Here is a 26,580-nt window from a genome sequence, read left to right on the forward strand (position 1 = left end):
CCAAAAGGTACAGCTCTGAAAAGGGTACAAAAATAGACCTGAGAATTTATGTAGATAGCTTGTTGCAAAATGACACAGCAGATTGAGAATAAATTTTATAAAAGCCGTGGCGTAGACACAGAGAGTATAAGGGTGAGAGGTCATGATGAACCTTAGTCAATTGATGTATTCTGTCAGGTTCTGGGCACCATGTTTAAACATACTTGAGAGGTGTAGGACTTTACCAGAATGATTCTTGTGGATGAAAGATTTTAAATATGCATGTTAACTGGGGAATCTGGGCTTTTTCTTGCTGTAGAGAAGATTGCAAGGAGATTTAAGGTATGGATTTAAAATCACAAAGGGGAATGATAGAGTTGACAGACAGATTCTTTCCATTAGTGGAGGTGTCGAAATTGAGGTACCATAGGCTGATAATGATCAAGGTGACAGGGAAAAAAGATGTTACTGTGCAGTAAGTTATTAGGATCAAGAATGTACCACCATATTAATGGAGACAGATTCTATTGCAGTATTTGAAAGAGAGCTTGAGCATTACTTGAAAATATAACAATTTCAAGGCCACGTGTAGAGACCGGAAGACTGGGATTAGGCAAACTAATCTTACATGTGATCAGCCTGGACTTGATAGGCCTATTAGTTTCCATCATTGCTATAACTGCTTGATTTTATGAAGTCTTGTGTTTTAGGCCTACACAGATATTTAAAGAATTATTGGCACCACTAACAACAGCTGAAATCTTATCTTAATTGTACCATTTTTGGTGTATTGTGGAGTTCAAGATGGAATATTGTAAAAGTGATAGAGGGACATTGGCAAAGGTTCCACTAGAGTAACAAGACCTCAAAGGAAAAATTGACTAAGCCTTTTGATTTTGAAAAGTGAAGAATGAGAGATGACCAAGTGAGGTTTTTGAAATTATGGAATTTGTTTGATGATCTGCTCTGTGTATTTGTCAGAATAGCACTAAAGACAATGTAGGCTAGGCACCAAGGCATTGAATTGGAAACCTTGCTTATCCAACTGGCAATGGGAATGGTGTACTTGCAAATAGTGGATGTCATTGATACAATTAGTGAAAGTGCTTTTAAGGAAAGTTAAATTGGCTCATGAAGGAAGTAAGAATACCAGGGATGTTGAGATCATTATATTTTTTTTAATTTTATTTTTATTTGGATAAAGAATTCACAAATATCATGTACTTTTTTCACACATATAACCTTTTCCATTTTTTAATATGTATAAAACTACAATTATTTATACATTCTTAAGTACACATTGAGATGATATAAAAGGAAAATAAACATTTAAATAGATAATTATGTACTGTGGTAAATCTAACCTATTAGGCTAAGTAATGGAATTAGTTGTTAAGAAAAATGGTAATAATAGTTTCCATATAACCCTTCTGGACCATTTCCACTGGTCCAAAATGTTGTATATAAGCCTATGTATCAACCATTGTAGGTGTTTATATCCTAATTTGTTCATGCTTGCTCCTGCCCGCAGACATAATTATCCAATCCCTATGTACTTATTTACTTAATTTTTTCATTTTTTTATCCCTTTCCCAAATCCTTCCCTTTACTTGTGTTAATTCTCTATTTTCCAAAAGAAAACAAAAAAAAAAAACAAACATTTAGACTAGGGGTGCTTACTTTAGCAATATTACTGTGTTGATGAGAAGAGCAGTATAAGTCATTAGGAGAGTCATCTAAAGTCTGCTCGCATTGGGGTTATATATTCAATCCATTTATTCCAGATTTGATAAAATTTTTCTTTTTGAGTTCTCAGGGAGTAAGTCAACTTTTCCATTTTAAATATTTCCAAGATAATTTCGTACCAATCTTCTAATGTAGGTGGTATTGGATTTAGCCATTTTCTAGTGATTGATTTCTTACTTGCCGCTAAGAGGGTCTGCAGCAACTTTATATCTTCCTTCTGTTCAAGAAACAATACATGCCCCAAATAGAGCGTCTCAAAGTTCAGAGGTATCTGGGACCTAAGTACCTTAACTAATGTTCTATGAGTACCTTCCCAAAATAGACTTAATTTAGGGCAATCCCAAAAAATATGAAAATGATTTGCCTCCTTGGAGCCGCACCTTCTCCAACACATCACATTTGTATCTTTATATTTTTCCTGATATGGGGTCTTGAAGTATCTTATAATGTTTTTCCAACAATGTTCTCTCCCAGTCAAAGAATTAGTCGAGGACCATTGAAAGCTGCAGATTTTCTCCCAAGCCTCCTCTGAAAGTACCAACCCTGCTTCTTTCTCCCACTTCTCTTTAATATACAGTGTATTTACATTTTTAGCATGGGAGAGTGCATTATATAATCGAGAAACTGATTTACTAGGTATTGAACTGCAAGCCGAATTCAGAATCTTGAAAAATTCTAATTCTGCTGTTGATAGGTCTGTATATCTACAACTCTGGTTAACATAGTTTCGTATTTGAAGGTACCTAAAAAAAGTCATTATGTTCTAGGCCATGTTTGTCCTGCAGGATTTGGAAACTTTGTAATACTCTTTTATCTATAAATGAGAGATAGGTTGTAAGACCTTTCTTTATCCATAGCTCAAATCTTTTATCTCCTCTGTTGGGAAGGAATTCGGTATCATATGCACACCATCTAAAGAGTTTTAACATGTTATTAATCCCACATGAATTAACCACCTTCTGCCATACTTTTAATGTAAGATTTATCCAAGCGTTTTTAGATTTTTCCAACTGGGCCATCAATCCTTTGTCAGCTATTGAGGCCTGAAGAGGAGATCATTATATTCTAATCAGAACCAGATCTCTTGTTGTGCCTACTGACCGGCATTGACTCCCAGAGAGCTCATGCTTTGATTTTAAAATTCTTACCCTTGTTTTCATGTTTCACCATGGCCTCCCCCCCCCCCATCCTTCTCTAAATTTCCTTGATGTCTCTAACACTATCTGCACTTTTCCAAATAGGGCTTCCTGACTGACTAAATTCTTGTCCTCTGTCCCTCAACCCATACTTATTACCATGTTTATGATCAGTTACTCTACTTTCACTTCATGTGGCCCAATGTCAATTTTTGATACCGTGAATTTAATATGAAATTAATATGAGAAAGCACTTGATAAATGTTACTGTTTTGCACTATGTAATTGCTATGGTAATTCTAATGGTTATGAGGAAACTACATTCCACATCTAGTTCAAATGTTGAATGGAATTGCAGTATTCGCCATCAAAGCAACATACTAATTGCAATCAGCTTTTAAATCGAAATGTTGAACTCTGCTGTAAATAGATTTCCCTCTCGACTCTTCTCTTCTGAATTTTTGCATTGAAAACTATTCTGTAATTGGGAATGGTTTGCATATTTTGGTGACGTTATACTTTAATAAAAAATAACTTCAAATTGATGGGGGTAGTTGAAAATTTGCCAGAAATTTATTATTGAGAAGACTGAAAGATTGTCAATCATACTTTCTGTGCCAGGTGTGGATATTGACTTATTTTGTCATTTGAATCATGTAGGCTTCTATGATTTTCTTTTCTGATGCATGTTGTTGATAAAGTAGTGAAAACAGCATCTGTTTTAGGTAAACAGGCACAACACCATATTGATGATTTTACTTCTTCCCAATCAGCCTTCTCTTAGGATTTTAATTCTCACAATTCTGCCTCCGTCACATTTGCTGTGATGATGGGTAATTCTGCTCAAGTGCCTTTGAACTGCCTTTCTTCCTCCTTAAACTGGTTTGCTCTCTACCATAATAGACAGCCCTTGACTACATCTTATCTATTTCCCATACCTATGCTGTTGCCCCTTCTTTTGGATAGAGCGAGGACAGTTTCATTGCTCCTTGCATTCCACCCCACCAACTTCTTCATTCAGTGGCCATTACAGTCTCTGCCAGCTTCAATGAAATCTCACCACCAGCCACATTCCTCTCCTGTTCCGTTTCAGCATTTTGAAAAGCTCACTCCTTTTGTTACCCCCCCCCCCCCCGCAACCGACCCTTCCACCCTGCGCCTACCATTCTTCTGTCACACCTTGCACTCAGTCTTTTGGCACTTTCCCATGCAACAGCAAGGGGTGAAACACTGGTCATTTCACTTTTCCATTCCCACAACCCAGGGATCCAATGAGTCTTTCCCAATAACAAGAGAAAATTGCAGATGCTGGAAATCTGAGCAACACATACGAGATGCTGGAGGAACTCAGCAGGCTAGGCAGCATCTATGGAGAAAAAGTACAGTCGATGTTTCGGGCTGAAACCCTTTGACCAGACTGGAGAAAGAAAGCTGAGGAGTAGATTAGAAAGATGGGAGGAAGGGGAGAGAGAAATGCCAAGTGATAGATGAAACTTGGAGGGGGAGGGATGAAGCAAAGAGCTAGGAAATTGATTAGTGAAAGAGGCAGAAGGCCATGGCTCCTTCACCATTTCCCATCCCCTTGTCCCTCTCTCATGTTATCTCCTTGCCTGCCCATTGCCTCCCTTTGGTGCTCCCCCCCCCCCCTTTTCTTTCTTCCATGGCCTTTTGTCTCTTTCACCAATTAAAATATTTTGTATTTTTGGTAAGATCTTCAAAATACATTAAAATCTAATGTATCTCTATACAGCATGAAAACCATCATTGTATAAGAACTATTATAATCTCAAACAAAAGAAAATCTGCAGAATCTGGAAATCCAGGCAACACACAAATTGCTGAAGGAACTCAGTATTTATGGAAAAGAGTATAATTGATGTTTCAGGCTGAGGCCCTTTGTCAGGACTGGAGAAAAAAAGAAACATCTGAGTTAGAAGGTGGGGGGAGAGGAGGAAGAAACATTAGGTGAAACTGGGAGAGGGGAATAGTAAAGTAAACTGGGAACTTGATAGGTGAAAGTGATACAGGGCTGGAGAAGGAGGGAATCTGATAGGAGAGGACAGAAAGCCATGGAAGAAGGAAAAAGGAACAAGTGCTATACCTTCCTCTACACTCCTCCCTCACTACCATTCAGAGCCCCAAACAGTCCTTCCAGGTGAGGTGACACTTCACCTGTGAGTCTACTGGGGTCTTCTACTTTATTCAGTGCTCCTGATGTGGCCTCCTGTATACCGATGAGACTGGACGTGGATTGGGAGTCCATTTCGCCAAGCGCCTACGCTCCGTCTGCCAGAAAATGTGGGTCTCCCAGTGGCCACCCATTTTAATTCTACTTCCCATTCCCATTCTGACATGTCAATCCATGGCTTCCCCTACTATTGCGGTGAGGCCACGCTCAGGTTGGAGAAGCAACAACTTGTATTCTGTCTGGATAGCCTGATGGCATGAACATCGATTTCTCTAGCTTCTGCTAATGCACCTCTGTGCTCCTCCCCCTTTTCTTTCTTTTATGGCCTTCTGTCCTCTCCTATCAGATTCCCACTTCTCCAGCCCTGTATCACTTTCACTAATCAACTTCCCAGCTCTTTACTTCACTACTCCCCCTCTTCCAGTTTCACCTATCACCTTGTGTTTCTTCTTCCTCTCCCACCACCTTCTAACTTGACTCCTCATCTTTTTTTTTCTCCAGTTCTGATGAAGGGTCTCAGCCCAAAATGTTGACTATACTCTTTTCCTTAGATACTGCCTGGCTTGCTGAGTTCGTCCAGCATTTTGTGTGTGTTGCCTGCATTATAAACTGGTGTCTTCATGGAGAAACTAACAATCTGAAACACTTACCCTCTTTCTCTGTCCTGTCCCCCTTACCCCTATCATCTCCAGCCAAGCAATCACAACCCCTCATTGTCACTTGTGTGTTCTCAAACTGAAGGACATTGCAATTGTGTGTAGTGTTTATATCACTATGCCTGGTTAAATCAAAATGACTGCTTAAAGATGGTATCTGTGACACGGATTTTTGCCACATCAGCATTTCCAGACTGTCATGTAGATGTTTCTTTTTTACACTTTGAATCACTGACTTCATTGCATGGATTTGGTTGGCAGAATTTTATTAGAATTGTGTCTTCTCACAATTCTAACAAAACAAAATTACGCCATAAAAACAGTAATTCTTGATACTTAATGAAGTTGAACCAGCTTCAATAGTTGCATAACCAGTTCATTGGTTAATTATGAAGTTATTTATTTGTGATGATCATGCCAGAGCTATTGGATTCCAGTGTAAGTGAAAAGAAAGAAGAAAATTTTAAATGTACCAGTACAAAAGTGTGGGTTCTGCTTGGGTGCACAAACAGCAGGGAAATTATTGGGATGTAATATACATAAATGCTGGAGGAACTGAGTCAGTCGGCAACATCTATGGAGCTGAATACGTCGAGACCCTTTATCAGGACTGAATATGAAAGCACTTGAGGATAGGCACAGAATGCAGATCATTTTGTACTCGAGTTGAAAATATCAGCTTGCTGTAGCCATAACTTACATATATTGTATGTAATTCCAACATAAGGGAGTTTCTCGTCAGTCCCTATTGACTAGTGATACTAAAGTGCTTTGGTGCTGCAGTTGGTTGTAAGGGCCTCTGTTGGCCGTGATCGACTATGAATGTTGCATCCCAGCTGTCTACGTCATATGCAAGCCAGGACAGTACGATATGGGGAACAAACTATTACCACATAACAGGACCTCTCCACACAGCTGAATGAATCCAGGGGAATGGTAGAGACCGTTATAATTTGGCACCAGAGCAGTCACAGGAGTTGCCAGTCAGTGTTGAACTCAATGTAGGACTGCCTTAGGGGCTCCAGCAGATTTTTCTTGGGGTTTACTTCCAAAGCCTTTACCATGAGTGGGTGCAGCGCGAGGCGGCAGAAGTTTGTGATCAGAGTTTTCCTTCCACTAGAAGAGCTGCCAATCATGGCTGATGAGCCCCATTCTGTCTGAAGTAACTAGTTTTAAGGCGTCAGTAACCTGCCTTTGTCCCTTCTCCTATCATTAGAAACGGCACTGCCAGGCTTAGTAGCTAAGTTGCACGTAAAGGCCAAAAACTGGACTTGGTTGACAGAGGCTCTTTTAGACGCGTATTACTGGGATCATTTAATAGGTAATGAGAGCTTATTCCCACTACCACTCAAGGCTATAACAATCTTATGAACCAGTTGGTTAAACACTCCCATAAGATAAAGGCCTTTTGCACTCACCTGATCTGTTAAAATATATTGACTATTTATGTTTGCACAAGAGCTATAATATAGTCAAGATCTGGGCTGTTCTGGCAGGAGGCTATCGTCAATAAATATTGCATGAAGACACAACTTTATCCATTTAATTTGGTTGGATTTGTTCTGTAGTTGGTGGGAGGGTTATATCTTGTAAGCTTTCCATATTTCTATGAAATTGCCAGTCTTGTTGCTATACTAAAATGTTTCAGTTAGGATTGCACTGGTTTCTTTCGCTGTACCCAACATTTTTAAGACCCATTGCCTTCAGTACACCTGTGTACAACATGGACTCTATGGCCACTTTATTCAGCACACCTGATCATATCTAATTATCCAATCGTGCCAACAACTCAGTGCATCAAAGCCTGCAGACGTGTTCGAGGTTCTGGTGTTGTTCAGACCAAACATCTGAATGCGGAAGAGATATGATCTCAGTGACTTTGACCGTGGAATAATTGTTGGTGCCAGACAGGGTGGCTTGAGTATTTCAGAAACTGCTGATCTCCTGGGATTTTTCACGCACAACAATCTCTAGAGTTTACAGACTATGGTGTGAAAAACAGAAAATGTACAGTGTGTAGCAGTTCTGTGGGTGAAAAGACCTTGTTAATTGAGAGAGATCAGATGAGAATGGCCAGACTGGTTCAAGCTAACAGGAAGCCGACAGTAATTTAATAACCATATGTCACAACGGTGTGCAGAAGTACATCTCAGAACACTATGTCGAAGCTTGAATTAGATGGGCTACTGCAGCAGGAGACGATGAGCATACACTCAGCGACCACTTAGGTATAGGAGATATCTAATAAAGTGGCCACAGTGTACTTGGGACCTACTGGTGAATAAAAATGCAATGAACTTTGATTACATTTAATATCTCCTATCCCCTATTATGCTTCTGGAAGGTTGCTACTGAAGTTAAGATCATAAGACACAGGAGCAGGTTTAAACTATTTGGCCCATCGAGTGTGCTCTGCCATTTCGTTACGACTGATCCATTACCCTCTCAACTTCATTCTCCTGCCTTCTCCCTATAAGCTTTCATGTCCTGACTAATCAAGAACCAATCAGCCTCTACCTTAAACACAATCAGCCTCCTGTGAACAGATTCACTAGCCTCTGGCTAAAGAAATTTCTCCTCAATTCTGCTCTAAATGGACTGCCTCTATTGTGCCCTCTAGTCTTAGACTTTCCCACCGTAGAAGACAACCATTCTGTTGGGGCCTTTTAACATTCAGTAGCTTTCAATGAGATCCTTCCTTGTTCTTCTGAATAAACGCTTAGAGCCATGGACTGGTCTCATCCCGCCTGTTATTTTTTCAAAGAATTCCAACAAATTTGAAATTGAAATATCTTTATTGTCGTTGCATAGTTCAATTTGTCACGCACCAAAACAGCGAAAATGAGTTTGCAACTCTCGTACTCAATGCTATAAAACAACAAATAAAATAAATAAACAATAAATAAAATCAAGTAACCAGCCAGTACAAGCAATGTCCAGCAGTACAAAAGTGTAACTCAGGTGCATGACAGCCATAAAACCAGTATTAAAGTAGCACTCAGTAGCACCTGGCACTCAGCTCTCACCTGTGGCTCCCCGTAGCTGTTTGCATGCGACAGCGGCCACACCCCGGGCAACAGCTTCGACAAGCCGGCTAAACCAGGTGAGGGTAGCCGACAGGTCTCAAACCCTCGGTGAGATAGGGAGTTGTCTATCCCAGCATGTGAAGACAGACTCCGGCGGATTGAGTGGACGAGACCAATGGAAGGTCCAACGGTCAAGAAGGCGGTCTCTGCAAGCGTCGTGGAACGTGTAGAGCAGGACAAGACACAGAAGACGTCCTAGTCATCCACCGTGCCTAGTCCCATCTCCAGCCGTCTCGACTCTGTCTTGCCACTGGATCCAGATGGGAATTGGGAAGAGAGAGTGAGGCTGACGCTGTGCAACTCTCCCTCACTTAAATCCAAGTCACGTGCTAGTCTCGACACCATCAATAATGGTGTCGAGGTCCTCATTGACGTACGATGGACAAACAACAACAACATTAAAGTAGCAATATAACAAATTTATGGATGATGCTTGATCAATTGGTTCAGAGCAATTATAGCTCTGGGGAAAAAGCTATTTTTCAGTCTAGAAGTGCGGGCATAGGAAATCTTATAACGTCTGCCAGATGGAAGAAGTTCAAACAGAGGATTGCATGGGTGTGTATTGTCCTTACAGATGCTTGTAGCTTTCCTTAGGTAGCGAGAGCTGTAGCTGTCCTTCAGGGCTGCGAGCTGTGTCCCGATGATCTGTGCACTAGAGACGACCCGCTGAAGTGCTTTCCTTTCAGCTGCTGTACAACTGAGATACCACACAGAGATGGAGAGAGCTCCTTAGTCTTTGCTGTATTAAGAGACAGGTTGTTCTCTGAGCACCAGCTCACTAAGTTCTGCACCTCTGCTCTGTACGCTGATTTGTCTCTTGGAGATCAACCCGATTACTGTTGTGGTGTCTGCGAATTTGACGATGGTATTGGTGTTAAATGCAGGTACAGTCGTAAGTGAACAGGGAGTAGAGTATGGGACTCAATACACAACCTTGTGGTGTACCAGTGTTCAGGATAGTAGTGGAGGACAGATGAGGGCCCAGTCTCACTGCCTGTGAACGCTCTGACAAGAAATTCAGGACCCATTTGCAGAGTGATGAGCTGAGGCCTAGCTGGTGGAGTTTGGAGATGAGCTTGCTGGGGATGACAGTATTAAAAGCAGAGCTATAATCAACAAACAACGTCCTCACATATGTGCCCTTTCCCTCCAGGTGTGTCAGGACAGAGTGAAGAGCTAATGAGATGGCATCCTCCCTGGACCTGTTTGCTTTATAGGCAAACTGGTGTGAGTCCAGTGTAGCAGGGATAGTGACTTTACTGTGGGAGAGGACCAATCTCTCAAAGCACTTCATTATTGTTGGTGTGAGGGCAACCGAACGATAGTCATTCAAATTGTTGATGTATGTTTTCTTCGGGACAGGCACTATGATGGCTGACTTCAGGCACTTGGGGACCGTTGCCTGAGATAGAGACAGATTGAAAATTCTCGTAAATACATCAGCCAGTTGTTCAGCACAGTCTTTAAGTACCCGTCCTGGAACCCCATCTGGGTCTGCAGCTTTTCGTGTATTGATCCTCTGTAGCGTGCGCTGTACATCAAGTGTGCTCAGTGTAAGAACCTGTTCATCCTCTATGGCCGGAATTCTTGCACTCCTCACATTGTTGTTAATTTCACACCGGCCAAAGAAGGTGTTGAGTTCATTGGCCAGTGTGACATCACTGTGGTGGCAGACAGGGTTACTCCTGTGGTCAGTAATAGCCCTGATGCCTTGCCACATGCTCCGATTGTTAGCACTATTAAAGTGGTCCTCTACCCGTTACCTGTGGATGTCTTTGCCCTTTTTATGCCTTTTTTCAGGTTTGACCTGGCAACACTGTATGCTGAGGCATCACCAGATTTAAAAGAATTATTGCGTGCTTTTAAAAGATCTTGTACCTCTTTATTCATCCGCGGTTTCTGGTTTGGGAATATCTTTATTTTCTTGTCTACACAACTGTTGATGTAGAAAAGCACAGTGGATGTGTACTCCTCCATGTTCACCTCTGTGCCGTGGGTAGCCTGTTGTGTAAACAGGTCCCAGTGGGTGAAACCAAAGCAATCTTGGAGTTGTAAAGAGGCATCTTCTGGCCATATTTTGACTGCTTTTATTGCAGGTTTAGTTTTGTGAATGTGGTCTGTATGCTGGCATCAAAAACAGTGAAAGATGATCAGATTGTCCCTGGGGGAGGCTCTGTATGAGTCTTTGACATTCGTGTACACATGATCCAAAGTGTTTAATCCCCTGGTAGGACACTGCACACGCTGATAGAATTTATGGAGCACGGATCGTAGGTTGACCTGGTTAAAATCCTCTGCAATAATGAAGGCACCGTCAAGATGAGCATCCTGCTGTTTGCTGATGGCCGAGTATAGCTGTGCTAACGCTAGCTTAGCAATAGCTTGCGGGGGGATGTATACAGCCATGATCATAACAATAGAAAACTCCTGAGGCAGATAAAACGGCCTACATTGGAGCAGTAAATACTCCAGGTCAGGAGAACTATAGCTCTCCACCGTAGTGTGGTTGGTGCACCAGTCATTGCTGATATAGATACAGAGCCCACCACCCCTGCTCGTACCGGAGTCCTTTGTTCGGTCTGCGCGGTGTAGTGTCTGGTTAGTTAGCTCCACAACCCCGTCGGGAACGTGCGCGCTGAGCCACGTCTCTGTAAAAATCAGCGTACAGCAGTCCTTCAGGGATCTCTGTGTATTAATTTGTCAAGCAAGATCTTCCCTTAAGGAAACCACACTAAATTTAGCCTACTTTATCATGTGCCTCCAAGTACCCCGAAACTACATCCTTAACAATTACCTGCAGCATCTTCCCAACTACTGAGGTCAAGCTAACCGGCCTATAATTTCCTTTCTTTTGCATCCCCCTCCCCCCCCCTTGAAGAATGGAGTGACATCTGTAAGGAACCATTCCAGAAGCTAGAGGTTCTTAAAAGATCTTTACTAATTTCTCCACAATCTCTTCAGCTACCTCTTTCAGAACCCTGGGGTGTAGTCCATCCAGTCCAGGTGACTTATCTATCTACGTGTCTTTCAATTTCCCAAGCACCTTCTCCCTAGTAATAGCAACTGCATTTATTTCTGCCCTCTGACGCTCTCAAACTTCCAGCATGCTGCTAATGTCCTCCATAATGATGCCAAACACTTAGTTCATTCGCTATTACTACTTCTCTAGCATCGTTTTTCAGCGGTCCAATATCTGCTCTCGCCTCTTTTACTCTTTATTTATCTGAAAAAAATCTTTTGGAATCCTCTTTGATATTGCTGGCTGGCTTACCTTTCTATTTCATTTTTTTCACCCTTATGGCTTTTTTGGTTACCTTCTGTTAGTTATTAAAATTTTTCTAATTCTCTAACATTAATTTTTGCTCTATCATATGTCCTCTCTTTTGCTTTTATGTTGACTTTTGCTTCCTGTGTCAGCCACAGTTGCATCATCCTGAATACTATTTCGTTGGGTTGTACCAGTCCTGTGCTTTTCGGTATACTCCCAGAAACTGCAGCCATTGTTGCTCTGCCTTCATCCCTGCTAGTGTTCCCTTCCAATCAACTTTGCCCTGCTCCTCTCTCATGCCTCTATAATTCCCTTTATTCCACTATAATACTGATGCAAATAACTTTAACTTCTCCTTCTCAAATTGCAGGGTCAATACTATTTATGTTATGATCACTGCCTCCTAAGGGTTCCTTTACCCTTAGCTCCCTAATCAAATCCGGTTCATTGCACAACAGAACCTGATAAATCCTGCAGATGCTGGAAATCCAAAGCAACACGCACAAAAGTTCAGGCAGAATCTATGGAAATGAATAAACAGTTGTCATTTCAGGCTGACACCATTCTTCAGGACTGAAACACCTAAACTAGAATAGCTGATCCTCTAGTGTGCTCAAGCTGCTCTGAAAAGTTATCCTGTTGGCATTCTATGAATTCTCTCTCTTGGGATCCAGCACTATACTCCCTACATATTGAAATTCCCCATGACTATTCTAACATTGCCCTTTTCTTTCTCTCTTTTTAAATCTTTTTATTAATTTTTCCATATTGCCCTTTTGATAAGTGTTTTCCATCTCCCATTGTAATTTATAGCCCACATCCTGGCTACTGTTCAGAGGCCTGTATATAACTCTCATCAGAGTCTTTTTACTCTTGCAGTTTTTAAACTCTGCTCACAAGAATTCTACAGCTTCCGATCCAATGTCGCCTCTTTCTAAGGGTTAGGTTTAATATTTTACCAATAGAATACCCTACCCCTCTGCCTACCTGCCTGTCCTATTGGTACAATGTGTATCCTTGGATTTTAAGCTCCTAGCTATAATCTTCTTTCAGTCATGATTTCGAGACGTCCACAACATCATACATGCCAATCTCTACCTGCAGTACAAGATCATCTGCCTTATTCCGTGCACTGCATGCATTCAAATATAACACCTTCAGTCCTGTATTTATTACCTTTTTTGATTTTGTCACCCTTTTATACTGCAGCTCATCCAAGTGTCTGCAGTTTTGCCTTATCATCTGCCTTTTCTTCTTGATGGTCTCACTACACACTGCCTCTGCTTGCAAACCTGCAGGCCTATCATCAACCCAATCACTCTGGTTCCCATCCACCTGCCAAATCAGTTTAACCCCTGATGATGCTGATGTCCCACAGAAGAGTTGTCACAGAGGAATTATTGAGCTAAACAATGTTAGTGTTCTTATTAATGCTGTGGGAATTATCAATAAAAGAAACATACTCGAAGCTCTATTGTAATTATTTGTAATCTGATCCTAACCATATTTACAAACTGCTTGTTTGTGAGAACTATAATTAAGCTGTCAAGTATTAAGCAAAGCTATATGCAAAATTATATTGTGAGCTGAAAGTTTTTTTTCCAAACACCGGAAGTATGAACTTTTGCTCTTTGTCGGAAAATATCTTCACCTTTTTACAAAGTTATGTTGCAGAATAGCTATTGAAGGAAATAAAAACAGAAAATTCTAGAAATACTTAGCAGATCATGTAATACATGCTGTAGAGTGCGAAAGTGGTGTTTCATCAGATGATGTTTGACCCGCTGAGCTTTGCCTTCATTGTCTTTATTTAATCTCATATTTCAGCACATGCAGTACTTCGCTTTTTGAGCAAGAAGTCACAGTGTGTACTGAAGTGCAGTTCAGTATGGTCTCTCTGAGATGGCACATGTTCTCCATCAGGACTAGTTTTGTGAACCCTTTGCATTTGCCTGTTTTTTTTTGCATTAATTACTCATAAAATGTGGTCTGCTCTTCATCTAAGCCACAATAATTTACAAACCTAATTTGCCTAAACTAATAGCGCACAAACAATTGAACTACTTCCATCAATACTGAGTACACCATTTAAACAATCACAGTCTAGGTTCGTAAAAGTATGTGAATCTCTGGAGTAATGCCTTCTACAAAAGCTATTTGGAGTCAGGTGTTTCAGTCATTGAGGTGAGATTGGTGACTTACAAAGTCTGCTCTTCTCAAAAAAGATCTGTTTACATGCATCATGCCTTGATCAAAACAACTTTCAGAGGACCTTAGAAGGGAAACTGTAGAGATGCATGAAGTTGGAAAAGCTTACAAAAGCATTTCTAAAGACCTGAATGTTCATCAGCCCACAGTAAGAGAAATTATCTACAAATGGAGGAAATTCAGAACTGTTGCTACTCTCCCTAGGAATGGGCATCCTGCAAAGATCACACCAAGAGCACAACGTACATTGCTGAAGGGGGTGAAAAAGAACCCAAGAGTAACAGCAAAAGACCTGCTGAAATCTCTAGAACTTGCTAAAGTCTCTGTTCATGTGTCCACTATAAGAAAGGCACTGACCGAGAATGGTCTTCATGGAAGGACCCCATGGAGGAAACCACTGCGCTCCAAAGTAAAAGATTGCCACACGTCTCAAGTTTGCAGAAGACCACCTAGATGTTCCACAATGCTTCAGAACAATATCCTGTGGACAGATGAGACAAAAGTTTAACTTTTTGGCAGAAAGGCACACCGTTATAGTTCGAGGAAAAAGGACACCACACCAACACCAAAACCTCATCCCAACTGTGAAGCATGGTTTGGGGCTGTTTTGCTGCCTCAAGGCCTGGACAGCTTGCAGTCGTTGAGAGAACAATGGATTCAAAATTGTATCAAGACATTTTACAGGAGAATGTCAGGTCAATCACCTGAAACTTAATAGAAGTTTGATGATACAACAGTAGAATGAGTAAACCAACAAAAGAATGGTTTAAAAAAGAAGAATGGCTAAGTCAGAGTCCAGACCTCAACCTATTTGAGATAAACACAAAATAATCTGCAGATGCTGGGATCAAAGCAACACTCACAGCACGCTGGAGGAACTCAGCAGGTCGCGCAGCATCAGTGGAAACAATGAGTCGACATTTCGGAATTGAGATCCTGTGGCATTACCTGAAGAGGGCGGTTCATGCAAGGTATCCCAGAAATATTGATGAACTGAGCCAGTTTTTTTTATGGGGGAATGGTCTAAAATTCCTCTGCACCGTTATGCAGATCTGATCAATTATAGGATATGTCTGCGGAGGTTATTGCTGCTAAAGGAGGTTATACCAGTTAATTAAATACATACTTTTTCCAGCCTGGACTGTGAATGATTAAACAACGTGTTCAATAAAGACATGAAAAGTACAATATTTGTGTGTTATTAGTTTAGGCAGATTGGGTTGGTCTATTATTGTGGCTTAGATGAAGATCAGACCACAGTTTACAAGCAATTAATGCAGAAAACTGGGTAATTGTTAAGGGTTCACAGACTTTTTCTTGCAACTGTACGCTCATCTTTACCTTTATAATATAAGCAGAGACCTGTTTTATAGAATAATGTACCCATTGGGATGGCTCTATTAAGGACAATTTAAGTATGCTGCTTATTTCTTTTCTCAGTCCTACAGTAGGAGTCAATGAACATCTACATTTATTTCTTGCATAAAAAGCTGTACCATTCAATCTTTTATCCCCCACTCCAGATCATTTTTGAACAATTCAATTCACCTTCTCAGAATGAATTGATTATAAGGCAATTTACTGACCATCTTTTAATGAGCTTGAAGCTAAACAGTTGCAAAAGCATTTGGCTGTAACCAGTGTTAAAATTTTAAAATTAATTTTGTTACTGCTCACTGGGTTTTGTGCTTTATTATTTAGAAACAGGAAATTGGTCTGCACATGCTTTAAGTAACTCAGGTTTATTTCTGTCTAACTTTTTACATTGCCTTTCTTTTCTAGAAATATGGAGAAGTGGAAGATTTTCAAGAGGATACTCCTTTAAGTGTTAGAATAACTTTTAAGACAAGAATTGAAGCTGAAAATGTAAGTACCATAATTGACTTGCACTGTTATTGAAATGATTTTGAATGTTTGTTGCCAGCAGATTATTACTCAATTAGACATAGGAGTATCTAAGGATGTAGAGTCATAGAGTGTACCATTATGTTCCACGTTCCAGGGAAAAACTTAGAAAACTTCCCTGATTACTTTTCTTTGTATTGTCATGTATATTTATGCAATCAAACTGTTGTGAAAGGGAAATCATGTTTTGACAAATTCATTAGAAATTTTGATGATATAATGAGTAAGATGGATAAAAAGAAACCAATAGATGGATTTGTAGTGGATTTTAAATTCCAAAGGCAACTTGTTAAAGTCCTGCCTAAAAATCTTCTGCACAAGCTGAGAGCTCATGGTATTGGTGAAATGAATTAGAATGAATAGAGAATTAGCTATCTAACAGGAAATATGGGTCACTTTCATTTTGGTATGCTGTAACTGTTGGTTGCCATTAGGATCAGTGCTAGGGCCTTAATTTTATTTAGTCTGTGTTAATGACTTGGATGAAAGACCAGATGTCTTGCAGCCAAATTTGCTGATTTTACAAAGGTATTTGGAAAAGCAAGAGTTTGCAAAGGGATTTAGCTTAGTTAAGCTGGAGAACAGGTTTGGCTGGTGAAGCATGATGTAGGGAAATTTGTTCGGTGACGTAAAATAAGCAGAATATTGTCTGAAGGGGCCGTTACTACAGAATGGAGCCATGCAAAGGGACCTGGGTATTATTCTACATAAACAGAAGGTTGGCACTGGTAATTATGTAAGAGGGCAAATAGGATGTTAAGTATAGAAGCTTTGCTAATATTGTACTGATCAGAATCTGGTTTAATAACACTGGTACATGTCGTGAAATTTGTTGTTTTGCATTAGCAGTACATTGCAATATATAATAAAAACTATAAATTACAATAAGAATATATGTATTTAAATAATCAGTGCAAAACAGAGCAAAAAAGAGGGGAAAAATAGGTAATATACTTACGTGCATTGTCCATTCAGAAATGTGATGGTGGAGGGGAAGAAGCTGCTCCTAAAATGTTGAATGTGTCTCCAGGCTGCTGTACCGCCGCCTTGTTGGTAGCAATGAGAAGAGGGCATGTCCTGGATGATGGTATCCTTAATGATGATTCTGCCTTTCTGAGGCATCACCTTTTGAAGATGTTTGGCGAGGCTACTGCCCATAATGGAGCTAGCTGAGTTTGCAACTTTCTCCTTTTTGTGATCCTGTGCAGTGGCTTCTTCAAACCAGATGGTAATGCAACCAGTTGGATTGCTCTCCATGGCATACCTGTAGAAATTTGCTAGAGTCTTAGCTGACATACCAAGTCTCCTCAAACTCCTAATGAAATATAGCAGCAGTTATTACGTACGGAATTAAATTAGTTGTAAATGCATCATTACGTTGGGCCCAAGATAGATCTTAAGAGATGTTGACACCCAGGAACTTGAAACTACTGATCTCTCTATGAGGACTGGTGTTTGTTCTCTAAACCACTCAACCAGCTGATCTTTCTCCACTCCTGTAAGCTTCCTTGCACCATCTGAAATTCTGCCAACAATAGTTGTATCATATGCAAATTTATAGATAGCATTCGATGCTTAGCCACACAGTCATGGGTGTAAAGAGAGTAGATCTGGCATTAAACATAGGAAATAGAAACAGGACTACTTCTGTATATCTACCTAACTTTTTGTAGGTTTTTCTGTTCAAGGGCATTTGTTTTTCCATACCAGGCCATGATGCAGCCAGTCAATATTCTCTCCACCACACATCTATAAGTGTTCGTTAAAATTTTAGATGTGATACCAAATCTTTGCAAACTTTTTTGGAAATAAGAGGTGCTTCTGCGCTTTCTTCATAATGCTATTATGTGCTGAAACTAGGACAAATTCTCTGAAATAATGCTGAGGAATTTAAAGTTGCTGACCTCTGAGGAGGACTGACTCATGTACTTCCAGTTTCCTCCCCCTGAAGTCAATAATCAACTCCTTAGTCTTGCTGTCGTTGAGTGTGAGGTTGTTGTTGTGGTTCCAATCAGCCAGATTTTAAATCTCCTTTCTGTATGTTGATTTGCCACCACCTTTGATTCAGCCAATGACAGTGGTAGTGTCAGCAAACTGAAATATAGCATTAGAGGTATACCTAGCCTCACAGTCATAAGTATAAAGCGGTAAAACGGGGCTAAACACACAGCCTTGTGGTGCACCTGAGGTGGTGGTGGAGGTTGTGGAGGAGCTGTTGTTGCCAATCTGATCTGACTGGGGTCTGCAAGTGAGGAAATTAAGGATCCATTTGCACAAGGAGGTATGGCATCTGCTGTTGACCTGTTGTGACTGTAGGGAAAATGGAGTGGATTCCAGTAGCTTCTCTGGCAGGAGCTGGTATGTTTCATCACCTACTTCTCAAAGCACTTCATCACAATGGATGTAAGTGCTATTGGATAGTCATTGAGACAGGTTACCATGTTCTTCTTAGGCACCGGTATTATATAACCTGCTTGCGGCAGGTATTACTGTATCTCAGTCTGCCAAAGTGAGAGGTTAGAAATGTTGGTGAACACTCCAGCCAATCAGCACAGGTCTTTAGTATTCGGACAGGTACCCCTGGTGCTGCAGATAACATGTTGATGATAATTGGGCAGAGATTTCTTCAAACAAGCCTGATTGAATTCCCGACAATGAGTTGAAAGGCATCGGGTAGGCTGATTGTTGTTTGCTGATCGTGGTACTCAGTACTTCAAGTGCCTGTTTAACATCTGCCTTTGGCAGTATGTAAGCTGTGGTCAGGATCATGGAGAAGAAGTCTCTTGGTAAGTTGAATAGAAACATAGAAAATAGGTGCAGGAGTAGGCCATTCGGCCCTTCAAGCCTGCACCACCATTCAGTATGATCATGGCTGATCATCCAACTCAGAACCCTGCACCAGCCTTCCCTCCATACCCCTTGATCCCTTTAGCCACAAGGGCCATATCTAACTCCCTCTTAAATATAGCCAATGAACTGGCCTCAACTGTTTCCTGTGGCAGAGAATTCCACAGATTCACCACTCTCTGTGTGAAGAAGTTTTTCCTAATCTCGGTCCTAAAAGGCTCCCCCTTTATCCTCAAACTGTGACCCCTCGTTCTGGACCTCCCCAACATCGGGTTCAATCTTCCTGCATCTAGCCTGTCCAATCCCTTTAGGATTTTATACGTTTCAATCAGATGCCCCCTCAATCTTCTAAATTCCAACGAGTATAAGCCTAGTTCATCCAGTCTTTCATCATATGAAAGTCCTGCCATCCCAGGAATCAATCTGGTGAACCTTCTTTGTACTCCCTCTATGGCAAGGATGTCTTTCCTCAGATTAGGGGACCAAAACTGCACACAATACTCCAGGTGTGGTCCCACCAAGGCCTTGTACAACTGCAGTAGTACCTCCCTGCTCCTGTACTCGAATCCTCTCGCTATAAATGCCAGCATACCATTCGCCTTTTTCACCGCCTGCTGTACCTGCATGCCCACTTTCAATGACTGGTGTATAATGACACCCAGGTCTCGTTGCACCTTCCCTTTTCCTAATCGGCCACCATTCAGATAATAATCTGTTTTCCTGTTTTTGCCACCAAAGTGGATAACTTCACATTTATCCACATTAAATTGCATCTGCCATGAATTTGCCCACTCACCTAACCTATCCAAGTCACCCTGCATCCTCTTAGCATCCTCCTCACAGCTAACACTGCCGCCCAGCTTCGTTGGGTTGGCACGTAATCATTAGGTGTTCCAGGTTGGGGTATCAAGAGTGTGACCAGACTGCTACAGAGGAGCACCACAAAGAGGTTATGATGAAATACAGAACCCCCCCCCCCCCCAGCGTTTGCCTTCTCTGAATGAGCAGTCTGGTCCATTCTGTGTATTTAGAAGGCCTCAAGTCTTACCGACATATATCTGGCTTGTCTGGAACGAGCCATGTCTCCATGAAGTAGAGAATGCAGCAATCCCTCATTTCTCTCTGAAACAGAAATCTCACCTTTAGGTCTTCAGTCTTATTCTCTAGTGACTGTACATTTGCTGACAAGGTGCTGGATAGAGGAAGTTTCATACCTCATCATTTTATCCTGACTTGGGAGTCCTACCCCCCTCCCTCTCATACAGCCATGGTAATATACCTGCACACAACAGGAATTCTGCAGTTGCTGGAAGTTCAAGCAACACACATCAAAGTTGCTGGTGAACGCAGCAGGCCAGGCAGCATCTATAGGAAGAGGTACAGTCGACGTTTCAGGCCGAGACTCTTCGTCAGAACCTTTCAAATCTCTTACTCACTCTTCCTTCAGTTAGTCCTGAAGAAGGGTCTCGGCCTGAAACGTCGACTGTACCTCTTCCTATAGATGCTGCCTTGCCTGTAATGTACCTGCATCTGGTTAAAGGTGCCATACCTGCAATGTTGAGAGTTAAGTCCGCCAGGTCCTTCAGAAGATAGTTAAATTGCTAGTTCATTAAGATGATTCAAAAGTATGTTACTTAAAGGGAAATTAGGGGCTGTAGATTGCAGTGAGAGTATTTCCTGTTTAAATTATATGATTAATTTTTTTGTAATATCAGTAACTCAAGATGCTAGCAGAAAGTCCTCAAAAAAAAAATGCTGCTACAGCTACATGGCTATTTGTGAACCTGGTTTGCAAATTAATGTAAATGTATTGACAAATTGCTTTCTATAGTCATCTAAGGTGGTTTAATACTTAGAAAAGCATGGAACTGAAAGTTTTTATTTTGGAGGTGGAAATATTCTCTTAGGTTCTCGGAATTTTTTGATCTACCTGTTGAAAACACTAGGGTAAATTTCTCCCTGCAGTTACTCACCTATAAAAATAGGATATTGCATGTGGTGGAATCAGAATTTGAAGAAGATTACAGAAAGCATTTAGCCTTGAGAAATTACTAAAATAGAAATAAAATCATAGATGCATTTGGCTTTGAGAAATAAACAAAAACAATCTAGGAAGGTATTTCCTCAGCTAATGAAAAAAGTTTATGATGATAGATCAAAAGAAAATCAGCAAAATTAGGGAGATAACCACATGAGAAACTGGAAAGAAAAATAAGATTGTAAGTGCTCTGTTTGTATGCAAATAAGAGAGTAGTGAATTAAAGGTAGGTCATTTTATGGCAAAGGTGGAAGAAAATGTGTAAAGCTTGATAATGAAATCAAGCAGTAACTGTAGAAATGGAAGAAACCTAGGAGTGACGAGTCAAACAATTGCTATTGTTAATATTCAAGAGAATAGAGTGGGAGAATTATGAGCAGGATACTCAGATACTCAGCAGGATAGATGACATTTGTTGAAAGAAAAATAGTTAATGTTTCTAGTCCACAACCCTTTTGTCAAAACTGGAAAAGAGAACTGGAGATTTTTCCATTCTGATGAAGGCTAGTGGACAAGAAGTAAGAATTGTTTCTCCTTCCACATATGCTGCCTGACCTTTCCTAATGTTTCCAGCATTTTCCGTTTTTGTTTGCACTTGAAGTTTTGATCTTCAAGTAGTCTGACATCAGTTATCAGGAAAATGCAATCTGATTTTAATCCAGGAAAATGCTGGAAAACTTTTCCATGAAAGAAGTAACAAGCACTTGTAGACTCAAAGATATGCAATATAATTAAATGGTTTCCATGAATATAATTTAAAAAAGGAGGGGGAGCAAAAGATACAATTAATACCCCATGAATGAAATTTGGTGCAAATGTTTCTTTATGATATTATAGCGCTACCAGGTTAAGGCACTTACATAGGCATGTTTAACCACTTTGTTAAACCAAGGATGACCAGTAAGTAGGGTCATTCAGAGAAGGAAGGAGAAGTTTGTGCTTTATAATTGTTAAACTGACCACCTTATATAGTGGGCAAATTATGTTTGCATGAATGTTCAATGTAAGTAGTGTAAAGGTATCAAGTCTGTTGCAGTGTCAGATTGAAAGATATCTTTTTTCTCAAATGTGTGTTGAACTTACTGGTAAATGGGAATGGTTTCAAGCAAAGCAATTCAGAGCTTCTACAGAAAATTAGCTAAACACAGAATCCAAACTTCCTGACAAGTTTGGAGTGCTGAATCTTTCTGTCCACTCCTGTGCTGAGTTTCACGTAGAATCCAATAGCAGAAATCCATGCTCATTTTCTTTCATGGTATTCATGCTGAGGAATCAGCTCTCGAATCCTGTGTCAAGCTAGATCTATGACCCTGTTGATTTTAGAAGCAGTTTTGGGTTGCGAGAAGAATGCAAAGGCGGTGTCCTTTCCTAATAGTTATTTCAGATTAATGTTTTTTAATTATGTGTTTTGGGTGATTTTGTTTTAATTTTTCCATCACTTTTAATAGTTTAATTATCTCTGAATGTAAGAGGCATTAGGTTGTTTGACCCTGCTGTGCTGCTTCCAAGCAGTTAGCAGTTCTGTAGGGAGCCGTCCACTAGGAGCCGTTATATTCTGTAAATCTTGTACCCGTGAGCATGCACGCAAAAGTCTGAAACAAGCTGGAGATCAAATGCCGCACATAGCGGCAGCACTGGATTCCCCATTCACACCAATGTCGGATCACTGTACTGAAGAGAGGGGCTGGATGCACTTCGCATCTGGTCCCTCAGCTTCATGCGAGGGAAGACTATTGTACAAACAGGACGTTGACCTCTAGAAAAGGTAAGTGTTTGAGATAATTTAATGGATTTAATCATTTGTAGTGTATTAATGCATTTTAATTCAAATTGTTTTAAAATTGTTTTTTTTAATTCTGCACAGGCTGCAAATCAGGGTACAAAGTTCAAAGGTCGAAACCTTCAGATCTCATGGTACAAGCCTAAAGCACCTTCAGTATCAACAGAACCGGAGGAGGAGGAAACAAAAGAAGAGGTACTGCACTGGCCGTAGAATTTCTCTCTTCTTGGAATAATACAGTAGTGTCTGTTACCACCACCACCACCCTGCGCTCCCCCCTCCCACACACACACCTTCTCCACTCTTATCAGTTCATACTGATCAAATCACACTGATCAGGACACAATTTGACTGAGGAGGAGATTGCCAAAAGTAATGCGTCCTTAGGTTGTACATGTATTATATAATGTTTTCTGCATTTATATATGCATTGAATTATAATTTATTTTGGTTTTGAGGTGAGAGAGGTCTTTAAGTTTTGCACAGTGCTTTCTGATGTAAATTCTTATGTTGCTTGAATAGGTGTCAGTGTGTACTGATTACCGACACAAGCTATATTTGTTGCTGTTGCACATACACTACAAAAACCGATGCTTGCACATAAGTTAAATTTGATAGGGCTAGCATTACCAGTAAACTTCAGGCAATGATATGAATGAATGAATTGAATATGTATTCTCCTTCCTTGAAGGTGCTGATTCATAGCGAATCATGTTTGCCACAGCATTTCATTTGCCACCAATTACTTATACCTTGTGGGACTGTCAAGAGATCCTTTGAGCATCAAGTTTATTTACATGCTCTCAAGACCTAGCCCCACATCCCTGCAACTTCAACAAGATAGAGTATGGGAGTATGGATCTGCTCTGCTTTATTGTACCTCACCTTCAGCTCCTAAAGCACCTTGGTTGCTCTCCATGAGATAACACTAAGCATTTACAGATGAAGATTTGAATATGAGTGTCCATTTCTAACTAAATTAGAACTTAAGATACAGTAGCAGGAATTAGATATTTGGTCCTTCGTGCCTGACTATGTCACTCAGGAAGGGCCATTACTTTGAGAAAATATAGTATATCTGTTCTAGGCCAATGCAGTCAATTAACATTTAAATTGGATTTTTTTCTGTTTAAATTTTTTTGACATCAACTTTTTATTATTACATTATTACAGATTTATAAATTAAGCTGTGTTCCATTGCCTTGTTTCTCAGTGTACTTTGTAGGAAAGAAATTAATCAGTGAACTAGGGAGCAAGTGAATTCATCTCCTGCATTAACACTAGGACATTATGGAGGTTTTGAAAATCTAATCATACAGGAAAGAGACAGAAAGCAAATTGATTTTGGAATTTTAGTTCAGTATTGCAAAGGTTCAGATTATTCTTTGAAAATCAATTAAATGTAAAGGCGTAACCTGGACTTCTGTTAATTTGCATTCTGCTAATTGTTTCCCACCATCCCTTCATTTGCTCTAGGCTATGTGTTTATGGTTCATTTAAAAATATTAAAGAGATTAAAATGCTGTAGTAAAATTCCCAACACTTAGATTTGTTCAAAGCATCCATTCAGATAAAAAGAAGAACCACTACAAAGATGGAAAATTCAAACATTGCCAGTAGTACATCTTGCTAACTAAACATAGAAAATTTAATACTTTGGTAACCATCAATTCCATCAGAATTTGGTGAAGAGGTTGGTCCTAATCATATAGTCTAACTAAGGTTATGAAACAAATTGTAACAACAAATTATACTGTTTAATTCCTTTGATATAACATCTCCAAGCTGTCAAAAGCCCTGAAAATACAAAATAACTGAAGTAAAGAAAATTTCCATCAGAAAATAGTGGAAATATTCAGCAGGCAGGGCAGCATCTACAGAGTGAGAAACGGGGTTAACACTTCAGACTCATCAGTCGGAGCTGTGTAGTAGTTTTGAATGCATGTTTCTTCATGATGAATGCATGCTATTTATTGAATAGAAATAGAAATGTCTGTTAAAACCTACAGATTTTGTTTGCCACTTGTTGACCTAGAATTGATGAGCAAATCTTAGTTGCTTCATGAAGAATCTGTCAAGATGTCTGTGCTAGGTCTTAGACGAAATGACATTCGTTATTAGATACTTTTTTTCCCCACATAATGATGAAATGATTTCATTGTTTCTGATTCCCCAACTCAAATCATGAACACTGTTCAATGATCTTGAGTAAGAGCCCCGTTTTTATTTGGCCTGAGTTCATCTTTCCACTTTTTAAAAGATTACAAGCATCTGCATTTAACAAAATATAAATCAGCATCATTGTTCCTTATTCAGAATGCAGTAATTAATCTGCAGTAATTTGATTTATAGGGCAAAGAGAAATCGGAGACAAAGGACCAGGTTTAAAAGTTATTTTAATTTCTGTGTTTTGATTATTAAAATACAAATATTTGATTGAATCAAGTTATTAATTTGGTAGAGCCATTTGAACTACAGTATGGAATATATTGCAAAAGGAAAACAAGTTTATCTTTTTGATAGAACTGAAGTTTTTTTTAAATTAATGATCAAAAATAGAAATATACTGTATACATGTAAGATTGAAGTTGTCATCTGAATAGTGTAGTGAGTTATTCATATTACTCATGGACAAATAAATTTTAGTGATAGAGGTACAACATTTTGATCTAGGGTTTTCAGTGGTTTAAAATTAAAGTAAATATTGGTCTCAATGTAATTTGTGTGTCCATTACTTTGAAGGTGTGATGCCCTTAGTTAACTTTCTGTTGACTTAAGAGAGGAAGAAAAATTCCAAGAATCTTAATATTATTCCAAGATTTTTATACCTGAATTTCACAGCATAATTTCAGGGCCAGGGAAAGCAGATATAATCCATTGCAGGAAACCTATGGCACTCTTTTGATTCATTTGAATAACAGTTCCATTCAAATTGGAGCTAGGCTTTTGATAATATCGTTTTAAAACACAAGAATTAATTAAAGCTCAAAGGGCAAGCACGTTAGTTAGTTAGTAAATGATGAACATTTTTGAGTAGTCCGTCAAGAATGGAATTCCAACTGAAAAACTAGGGTAATTTATAAATAAATAAAACTAGCATTATCAGGTTATTTTGTTATTTATGGATAATAGAAAAGGATTTTTTCAGTCCCATCTGCAGAATTTTATTTAGGTAAATATTATATATAACTCTAGTTCCAGGGAAACCAACAAGAAGGAGGTCAATATATGAGGAAAGCTATGGCTATTAGGTATACGATGAACAAAACGACTAACTAAAAAGCTCAGCACTTTGCAGCTCTATGTGTTGTGGCATTACTCCGTCACATTCTCTGAATACTGCAGAGAAAGGTGAATAGGGAAATTGTGGACTGCATTAAGTACAAGTGTCGTTTAATTCCACTCCCTGCCACTCAGAACATTTCCTATCAGATAAAGCTGATACTGTGATGCATGCATGTATGTATGTAGCAGATTATATGTACCAGAGAATCCTGAAATAAAATATTTTCTTGCCACTGTTTTTGAAGTATTAGTATGATCTGTGTGTGATACCTAATGTTATTTAATAAAAGTATAATCAAACCAAAACCTAGTTTCTGGTGGCAGTGATTTGCCAAAACTCATAGCTCAAAACAATTGTTTTAAAATGTAATTTTTCATAGATGCACACAAAGATTATTTTTCAGAGTTTTAAAAAATAAGATCGATGAATTAAATGGGAGTGCTTCCTCAGCTGT

At 39.7% G+C, this 26,580-nt stretch overlaps 1 protein-coding gene across 4 annotated transcripts in view; it reads left to right on the forward strand.

Annotated features, from left to right (window-relative positions):
- The window catches only part of rbm27 (RNA binding motif protein 27), a 130,651-nt gene that overhangs the window by 86,572 nt on the left and 17,499 nt on the right, over positions 1-26,580 (forward strand). The window contains exons 18-20 of one of the 4 annotated variants that reach the window (XM_072264064.1): positions 16,053-16,136; positions 22,925-23,035; positions 23,532-26,473. In XM_072264064.1, coding sequence (XP_072120165.1) covers positions 16,053-16,136; positions 22,925-23,035; positions 23,532-23,654 — 318 coding nt within the window. In that variant the 3' untranslated portion in view covers positions 23,655-26,473. Of the gene's footprint in view, positions 1-16,052; positions 16,137-22,924; positions 23,036-23,531; positions 26,474-26,580 lie in introns of those variants that run through there. The other 3 variants (XM_072264062.1, XM_072264063.1, XM_072264065.1) reach the window with 3 other exon arrangements.

This window comes from Mobula birostris, chromosome 7, assembly GCF_030028105.1.
Source record: "Mobula birostris isolate sMobBir1 chromosome 7, sMobBir1.hap1, whole genome shotgun sequence".
Lineage (NCBI taxonomy): Eukaryota > Metazoa > Chordata > Chondrichthyes > Myliobatiformes > Myliobatidae > Mobula > Mobula birostris.